Raw genomic sequence first — 9,832 nt, 5'->3', positions numbered from 1 at the left:
CATGTATATCCCGCCATCCAAAAAGTCGTAGCCTATTGCTGTGTTGAATTGTGTTTCTTGACTCCAATATTCAAATTCATAATTTAATGAGTAAACACATTAATGATTTCATAATATCAATGACAAAGTTGTAAAAAAAAAAAAGCCTTGCTTCAGTGGTCCATAATATGAGCCGGGTGGGCGGGTACTTAGACTGGGCTAACATTAACAGCTGCTCCTGTCTTCATAACCAATCAGCATCCCATAAAGATGACGTTAAAGTGTCCTACGTCAGCCCAGTGGCGATAGAGTAGAGTTGATGCAAGGGAGTTTGTGTGGGAGATAGGGACTAGCGTGCCCCATCACAGCACAGGGACAAGGCACCGCAGCACAGACACTCACACCCCCACCCTCCCCACCGACTAAAACAGCTCCTCCGCGGCCAAACAAGTCCTGCAACACCCGGCCACCTCTCAGACAGCACCGGCACAGCACACAGGCAACTACTCTATACCGCAGTCCGGAGGAAAAGGAAAACCCCCAGCTTCAAACTGTTGCACCACGTTTTAAAAGTGGACCTAACGCCTCCTTACTTCTTGGACATGGGCGATATGGGGGATCCGCAGAAAAGTAAGTGAAGCTGGTTCGTCTATTCTATTCTATTTTGAGTGATGCAAAACTTCGGCGACATTAGACTAATTCGTAGGTCAATTTGTTTTCTTTGAGGTTTGCCAACGGTTTATTGTGGTAGCAGGTCCCATTCAATGACACGTTTCCACGGAATTTGCTTTACAATACCTGTCCAGAGGATACAGTCTTTCAATGTCAGTAAAGTTACTTTGGATCATTGAATAGCAGTGTACATTAAACTATAGCACATTCATAAATAATGTTATTATTGTTAATAACGAATGTATATTATTTATAGTAAATTATAACAAATAACTAAAGGATTATTATGATTATGATTTTTATTACTATGGTTATTGTTGACATTATAGTCAACATTATAGAACCCCCCTACCCCCTCCACACACACACACACACACACACACACACCACAACATTATGTGACATTCTTTATACTCAATATAATCTTTAGAATTGTCCTAATATATATTATAATATTTTTCTTCTGACTTTGTTCTCCAGAAAAGCGGCTGATCTCGCTGTGTGTTGGCTGTGGGAACCAGATCCATGACCAGTATATTCTGCGGGTCTCTCCAGACCTCGAGTGGCACGCTGCCTGTTTGAAGTGTGCAGAGTGTAATCAGTATCTGGATGAATCGTGTACCTGCTTTGTCCGAGACGGGAAAACCTACTGTAAAAGGGACTATGTCAGGTAAGAGCTGTTTGTTATGAAATTTAATAGCGTTGATAACATTGTTTCTTATTGATTGATTGACACATTCACGTATTAACTGGCTATCGTGTAATAACATGGTTATACAGCGGACATCAACATTTATTTTAGAGTGACTATCATAACTGATAGTCTGGACAGCTGTATTGGAAAGTAACATTTAGATATTCTATCAAAAATACCGTTTTATATTGGATTTTCAGACCACACAGTGTTAATATTGATGATTTTTATCACCCCCAAATCAGCATAATTGCAATTAAGTTGTTATTATCTTGTCAGTATAATAACAGGCTAGTAATAATATTGTCGAAACCCACATCAGGACTCACACGGTTAGGTGGACTTTACTGTCGAGTTACTTTACAACAGGTTTTACATATTCAGTACAAACTATTTTATAGAAACACATTTTTTTATGTACTGCAATATTTTACTGCATTGATGTCCTTTAGTGAAGTCTAGGGCGATATTATTTACATTGGCCTATAATTGAAATAATCTGTTATCCCTCAAATTGGCCAAATATATTAGGCCTACATATAGACTACAATTTAATTAATATATTCGACAATTTGTATCGTTATCGCCTGTAATAATAATAATAATAATAATAATAATAATAATAATAATAATAATAATAATAATAATAATAATGTTACTATGAGTATTCTAATAATATTTCAAGATATAATAGCCCTATATCTATATGCTCATGATATGTGTTCCATTCTCCTCTGTTACCACAGAACAGGTCTGTGCTTTGTCTTTATGAATGTAACATTTTAAACAGGTTTCAAGTAATCTCGTGTGATGTGAACACGCCTCAATATTAAAGCCTAACAATCCTGCTTTAAAAAGTCCCTGTGTTTGTCCTATTATGCGCGCTGCCCTGCCACAGTAACGCCTAACAGTGGGCCGTGGGCCTTGTGACACCGTTAGCCGACTCTGACCGGTCACCCAATCTCTCTTTACCCTCCAGGTTATACGGGATAAAGTGCGCTAAATGCAACATCGGTTTCAGCAAGAATGACTTCGTGATGAGAGCGCGCTCCAAGGTGTACCATATCGAGTGTTTTCGGTGTGTGGCCTGCAGCCGACAGCTCATCCCGGGGGACGAGTTCGCTCTCAGGGAGGACGGCTTGTTCTGCCGGGCCGACCATGACGTCGTGGAGCGGGCCACAATGGGCGCCGGAGACCCCCTCAGCCCCCTTCACCCGGCCCGACCTTTACAAATGGCAGGTAGGTTAACACTTTATATCAATGGCAGTGCTGTTTTTGGTTTATTTTTTGTGGGCTTGTTGGCTGGTGTAGGTGTTGGCCATTCGGTTGATGTTGTATTTATTTTCTTTCTTTCATGGATGGGAATTATTTAGATTTATTTGTGAAAGGGTATTCATATTAAACACATAAAAGACAAAGACGAATGTATAGCATCATATACTCAAATGTTTCGATAGGCTAAGCTTTGTCATGTCCCATAATGCAACAGGCTACAACGAACAAATAGAAGCACGAAACCCAAAACGTATTTTATTGGAGAATGTTGTGATGATGAGCAGTTTTTCCGTGTAGCCATACATCTCTACAGTACTGGCCTGAGTTTCAATATACATTTCTAACACTTACAGGCATCGTGGAATAAATTGAATATTATATGCAAATATATTTGCTGATATATTTGTTTACATGTCATAAATATAAACCGATAATGTAGCCTATTTTTTTTTTTCCTCCAACTAGTTGGAATACTAGTCGTTGCAGTTGTTTTCGCGAACCACATTATCGGTTTGTGCAGTGATTAAATACATTTGCATAGATGCGCTTCTTGTCAACGTCCCTGGCAAGGAATGATATCTGGGATATCTGGGGCAAAGTCTTTTCATGGTTGAATGATGGGAGAGCCTAGGAATTAAAATCCAATGTTTGAGCTAGTTAGATGTAGATGGTATTATACGGATTGTTCGTACTGAAGCTTGGGGGTGGGGGTGGGGTGGGGGTGGGGTGGCTATGGCCTGGATAAATGTAACCTACATGTGTGCTTTATGCCACAATACTGATATCATTGTTTTATGTGGCTTTTGGGGGGAGTTATGCAAGCCAGTTTGCCACGCATTCAGAATGGTCGAATATACTATTTCCTCAGGGTGCGTACATATAGGCCTATGTGTAACCGAACTCGCAGCTAGTGCTGACCTTAAACAGACTACATAACCCAAGCTCGGCAGATAGCCACAGCTATACTTTGACAACACTTCGTTCATAAGGAATTATCCATTCATAAAGTCTGCACCAATGTAGTAAGAAACGTAGGCTATTTGACGGTCCATTCTCACGCCGTTGCCTGCGCCCTGGTCCACGTTAAGACCGCAAATGCTGACCACCGTTTTTCCAATACAAGTAATTTACACTATATGTTAAAACTGACATGAATGCACTTTCACTGAAAGTTATAACCATTTTACTTTAAAGTTATACCGTTTTATAAATGACATAATCACACACAAGCTAATATCAAAGTATACCAACATACAGCCCATCCACGCATAATAAGGTGATAATGTTGGACGTTCATTTTGAAATCCAGTGGTATCTCTTGTTACCCAGGCCTATAGCTGTTATAAAACATGGGCTTTGCTCTTTCTTTGTTGTTGATTTGTTGTTGAGACGTGATCAAATTCTCGGTGGATTCAGTGAAAAATGTAGGTCTAATCAAAGTTTGGACGAACTGAAAAACGGAAGTGAAATTGATTAGTCCGGAACGGGATTGGTTGATAGTTGAAGTAATACAATATTTCCATAAGGCCCGGATAACAACAGGCTGAATGGATACTCCATACTAAGCGGCACTGCTCGGTCGTTTCGGTAAAGCATCATAAGGCCTATAGGCTACCGTGGGTTATTGTGCTGGTGTAGTTTTCAAAGTGTATATTGTTTTTGTATTCTCAACTTTTGCATCCCAACACAATGTCTTTTTATACAGCCACGGTGTTGAAGTGCCGATAGATAATGATTTCTTTGTCTGTACTCTTCTCTTTCTCAACAGCAGACCCAATATCAGCCAGACAGCCCGCGCTCCGACCGCACGTCCACAAACAACCGGAAAAGACCACTCGAGTCCGGACGGTCCTTAACGAAAAGCAGCTGCACACGTTGCGGACCTGCTACAACGCCAACCCCAGGCCCGACGCACTGATGAAGGAGCAACTAGTCGAGATGACCGGCCTCAGTCCCCGAGTCATCCGGGTCTGGTTCCAAAACAAGCGCTGCAAGGACAAGAAGAGGAGTATTCTGATGAAACAGTTACAGCAGCAGCAGCCGAACGACAAAACGGTGAGAACCCTGTCTGGTCTTTATTAAATAAAGGATTCAATACAGTGGTGTTCTTATCGGTCAAAATGCTGGTAGCTGTTGTAACTGTTTCATTAGAATACTCCTGTTCTTGTCTGGTCATTTGATGTCATGAAGGAACTGGGGTGAAATAAAAACAGGGACCTGATCCTATGCGTCTGCTTGTGAATGCGTAATATATATCCACACGCAGACGCATACGTGCCCTTTTTATTTAGGACACCCACACACACACACGCGCGCGCACACACACGCGCACGCACACACACACACACACACACACACACACACACACACACACACACACACACACACACAAACACACACACACACACACACCTCAAATATCCAGCATGCCCCTTACGCACCAAGCATCTCCATCCTATTCTAAATACCTAATGTTGTGTTTTTTGTTGTTGTTGTTGGGTCAATGTTGACGTGCTAATTTTTGAACTTTATATGACGAGCAGTTTCTCTGGGACTATCTGCAGAATATCCAGGGAATGACGGGCACTCCGATGGTGGCGGCCAGCCCGGAGAGACACGACGGTGGTTTGCAGGCTAACCCAGTGGAGGTGCAGAGTTACCAGCCGCCTTGGAAGGTCCTCAGTGACTTCGCGTTACAGAGTGAGATCGACCAGCCCGCGTTTCAACAACTGGTGAGTTCATATATAAATATATATATATATGGGGAGAGACCGTAAGCTGTTTTATAACACTAAACTGTCTGTCTGGGAGACAGTGTAAACGAAATAACAAGTAACGGTTAGATTGTCATTTTATTGTTTTTAATGTTTAATGTTATGTTAGTTATTATTTGATATAATTAGGCTATTGATATGTGACGTAATGGGGTAGAAATGCAACTGTCATATGGAGGGCAGACATTTGACATTAAATTTTATTGCATTGTCTAAAATATACAATTGAAATTATATATTGACCTGATATCTTGACGTGTGTCAATAATGTGATGTATTTGTTGAGATGTCACTGTCATATCCAAGACAGACACTATACATTTAATATGAAGTGTTTTGTCTAAAATATATTATTGACATAATATATTGACCTAATGTCTTGACATGTGAATAATGACAGTCAGCCTAACATTGTTCTGTTGCTTTGTTCAGGTCAATTTCTCGGAGGGAGGCCCTGGTTCCAACTCAACAGGGAGCGAAGTTGCCTCGATGTCATCCCAACTTCCGGACACACCCAACAGCATGGTCTCGAGCCCTATAGAGTCGTAGGGCCTCGCCGACTGACTGTAAACTACGTCAGACTATGTCATATTTCCGACTGATGACGAGTGGATGTTAGTTGGACAAAGCCGGACTGACTGAAAACCGAAAAAACTTGACTCGGGTTTGAAAGAAACAATATGTCACCTCTCTTGTTGATTTCATTCGAACTGAGAGATAAAAGAGAATCCTCCTCCTCCTCCAACTGCACGAAGCCTCTTTAACTACGAAACAACCCCCCCGGTTGTAGTTTTACACTGTGAAGACAATCATGGGATTATTACCCTACCTAGATCTGTCCAAGCGTCCGTCATACGTCCATCTGTCCACTCGCCGCAAAACAACCCCTGGAGAAGAGGAGAGGGGAGAGATGACCGTGGTGTAGACTAGAAGGAGAAGCGTGTTGTAAGGATCCGGTGGAGCGCTCAACTGTCTGCTACATAAGGTGTCTGAGAATCATGCGACTCATGCGTAACGAGATGTATAGATTTCCCTACATCATCCATGACTGGTGCTGCCGGTTGGAAATGCTTGTTTACAGTTTTGCCAAAAAAGAAAAAAGAAAACACCATACATACACTTCGACAAAAAAAAAACCCTGGACCCCATGGACCTCTAGGAAAAATATAAACTTAATTATTGAAGATTACATCTGAAATCTAGGCTACGGTTGCGCATTGTTGTGCGTGATGTTTGAATATACAAAGAAATGACTGTCTGCCGATTCTGTTTCTATAAAAAAAAAAAAGAAGCTTGACCTGAGATTCGCCCGCTGATATGACGATGTTTGGAGTGGATTGCAAATACTGCTTTTCCATTGTTTTGTTATTATCTCCTTGGTAAAGCCCAAGTAGGTCTACTAAAGCATTGCAACAAGGTATACCTCTATTATGCCACAAGCTTCGTGGGACTATGATGTGTGAGTTTGTGTCCGTCCAATAATATTTTTTTTCTTTCCCAAAGATGTGTATAGTATTAAGTTATAACGACCGTTAGCGGTTTTTTTTTTTCGTTTATTCCTGTACAACAAAATTATGTATTATTTATGGTCGAAAGACTTGCCACTTTTTTTGTGTAACCTTCTATACTGAAGTAAAAAAGGGAAAAAAATATTGTACCGTGTTTTCTGAATTATCTATCCAAATTGTATGTGTCCTGTCCCTTTCTTAAATATTATTATGTGAAACAACGCCATATGTAGAAATATATCTCCAGGATTATTTCACCTAATAAACATGGACTTTAATGTAAGCCATACGACGGCAGACAAAGTCTGCGCCTCTTGGTCCTCGCCTTGCATTCATCCCATTATTTTACATCTCCTTTAGGCCTAGTGATTTCATATGGAACTCGATTAAAATGAAATTGTATATAGCTATCACTGTGATTAAAAGAAGACTCGGTTTAGATGGAATGTATTAATTGCATTAAAAACAACATTTTATCGATAGGTATAAAAACAGACATGTTAAAACCCGTTCTGGCATCAGCAACAACGTCCCATATAAGATACTTCTGTGTTGGCGCTTTGCTTGGATGAAGTAGGTTAAATTGCATTATAAAACAGACGAAATGCAAGCTATAGGCTATCATAATCACTATAGTGGAGAGTTGTTTGCTATATAATTCTGCAGGCTTGTATAGGCTTGCTCTGACTTGACATATCGAGAGCTTTGGACTACAAAATCCTATCTGCAAATAGACGATTATGAGATAATTGCCTTTAAACTTCTGAACCCTCATTGGTTTGGATGGTGTCAGCAATTTTTTTTTTATCTCTGTATTCTTAAGGACATGAATTGGGGGGTATTTATAGTACTATTTAGGTAGAGAGCATTGAACAGAACAAGGCTATGTCAATAACTACATAAAGATAGAACCTTATAGTCCCAACCTCTCGATATGCCTTGCAGCATTACGCACAACGGCAACCTACCCAATCCACACCCTGATACATTAATTCATCCATGTCGCTGCTTTAGAAGAACGATTATGAGCAAGTGACTGTACAATGACGGGCCCCAGATGCATTTTAAAGCTATACTGAAGGCTTCTCATGGATATAATTCTGACCTTGGGCCCTGGTTGCTTAGCAGGCCTAGGCTATTCCGTAGGTGTAAAGGGTTTTGTAACGGGGACCGGGGGGGGAGAGAGTTGCGCGCGCCTTTCCCATCCGGTGACTGTAGTTAGCCTTTCATATTTGTCATCACCTTTTTGAACCGATTATACATTCAACAGCAGAGTAACTCAATCCATTGAATACGACTGAAGGCTGGGCTGGATTGAATAATACTCATTACAATTTATATTACTCAAAAATCTTCAGACACAAATTCAACTTCACCTCCAAAGTTCATTTTTATTCGAACACAGAACAACAGATCAGTGAATAGGATTGGAAAGGACCCCTAACCATCCAGCATCAGTCCACTATGCAGAATCACATTAGGCCCAACAAAGCCTCGACCTGAGGTCTAAACTAGAGATGGCCAGTATGTGTGTGTAACTGTGTCTGTCTCTCTCTCTCTCTGTGTGTGTGTGTGTGTGTGTGTGTGTGTGTGTGGAGTGGGGGTACATAGCTTTATGGCCAGCTATCCCTATGATAAGCTACTGAAGCACAATGCCCTTGGGAGCAGGGAAACAAAAAACAAGCTATAAAGAGAAGAAGAGAAGTGCCATCATCATATAGGGCACTCAAGACACTTTAAGTGTGTTTGCCTCCCTGCATCCCTGCCTCCCTGCCTGCCTCCCTGCCTGACTGCCTGACTGCCTACCTACCTGCCTGCCTGCCTGCCTGCCTGCCTGCCTGCCTGCCTGCCTGCCTGCCTGCCTGCCTGCCTGCCTACCTGCCTGACTGCCTCCCTCCTTGTCTCCCAGCCTGCCTGACTGCCTGTCTGCCTCCCTCGCTGCCTGCCTGCCTGTCTGCCTCCCTCCATGTCTCCCTACCTGCCTCCCTCCGTGTCTCCCTGCCTGACTCCCTGCCTGCCTACCTGCCTGACTACCGCCCTCCTTGTCTCCCTGCCTGCCTGACTGCCTGTCTGCCTCCCTCACTGCCTGCCTGCCTGACTGCCTGCCTCCCTCCTTGTCTCCCTGCCTGCCTGACTGCCTGTCTTCCTCCCTCGCTGCCTACCTGCCTGCCTACCTGCCTACCTCCTTGTCTCCCTGCCTCCCTGCCGGCCTGCCACAATCCCTCAAAAGCCTCCTGGCCATTTCTCCCTGATCCTGAACCAGCATCACCTGACCGAGACCGAAGGAGCCTAGACTGAAGGATATGTCTTCAATGACGCTCTGTTCCCTAGGCAACAAGGGCTCTGGTCAAAAGTAGTGTTCTACATAGGGAATAGGGTGCTATTTCAGATGCACCCTGTTAGAGACATGATGAATAGGGGGCATACAGGGAGGACAACAGATGGCACAATAAACTAGGATACAGCTGTTTTTATACATTATTGTAATGGCTTGTTTCTGTCTGTAGTGTGTCATTGTTTCGAGGTACCAAGATTCAAATTAATTCGCACCGCAGGTTCACGCCGATAATTTTCTGTATTGGATGTGTTTTGGCGGCACCGACACCCTCCAGGCTGTTCCTCTCTTGGACATAGTCATTGGATTATGATGCAAACCTACACCTGTATTGATTATCCTCTAAAAGTCTTTACTACTGTAGCCCATAGAAACGCATTGAATAACACATTCAAAAATGGCACAAAAAAAAAAACAGTCAAATAAAGAATCATAAGGAATAAGGTTTTGAAGTGTCTGTCCTATACTTAAGAGATATCAGAAAGCTCAGGAAATATATATGTATATTTTTTGGACACATATTTAACCCCTTATTTTTGTTGGCACAAAACTACCTCCACACTCCCATTAATTTGTACGGGTTACCTTCAGACGA

At 42.1% G+C, this 9,832-nt stretch overlaps 1 protein-coding gene across 4 annotated transcripts; it reads left to right on the top strand.

Moving 5' to 3' along the window:
* The first annotated feature begins 268 nt into the window (after nucleotides 1-268).
* isl1a (ISL LIM homeobox 1a) lies at nucleotides 269-7,046 on the top strand. Of its 4 annotated transcripts, none has more exons than XM_041870474.2 (6): nucleotides 269-609; nucleotides 1,132-1,321; nucleotides 2,325-2,584; nucleotides 4,392-4,675; nucleotides 5,164-5,352; nucleotides 5,827-7,046. In XM_041870474.2, exons 1-6 carry the CDS (start codon nucleotides 582-584, stop codon nucleotides 5,941-5,943), a joined length of 1,068 nt encoding a protein of 355 aa, XP_041726408.1. In that variant the 5' UTR covers nucleotides 269-581; the 3' UTR covers nucleotides 5,944-7,046. The 4 variants fall into 4 exon arrangements, with proteins under 4 accessions (XP_041726408.1, XP_041726410.1, XP_041726407.1 ...); XM_041870476.2 differs by having other exon boundaries at nucleotides 271-609; nucleotides 5,185-5,352; XM_041870473.2 differs by having other exon boundaries at nucleotides 271-609; nucleotides 4,389-4,675.
* The last annotated feature ends 2,786 nt before the right edge of the window (nucleotides 7,047-9,832 follow it).

The sequence above is a fragment of the Coregonus clupeaformis genome, unplaced genomic scaffold, assembly GCF_020615455.1.
Source record: "Coregonus clupeaformis isolate EN_2021a unplaced genomic scaffold, ASM2061545v1 scaf0103, whole genome shotgun sequence".
Taxonomy (NCBI): domain Eukaryota; kingdom Metazoa; phylum Chordata; class Actinopteri; order Salmoniformes; family Salmonidae; genus Coregonus; species Coregonus clupeaformis.
Note: the sequence above shows the minus strand (reverse complement) of the source record. Positions and strands in the feature narration are given on the sequence as shown.

Excerpts from the sequence above, each read along its gene's own strand:
- isl1a (XM_041870473.2), top strand. The coding sequence starts at position 582 with ATGGGCGATATGGGGGATCCGCAGAAAA. Across the intron at positions 610-1,131 it reads TATGGGGGATCCGCAGAAAA|AAAAGCGGCTGATCTCGCTG; the intron begins GTAAGTGAAGCT and ends TTTGTTCTCCAG. Across the intron at positions 2,585-4,388 it reads CCGACCTTTACAAATGGCAG|CAGACCCAATATCAGCCAGA; the intron begins GTAGGTTAACAC and ends CTTTCTCAACAG.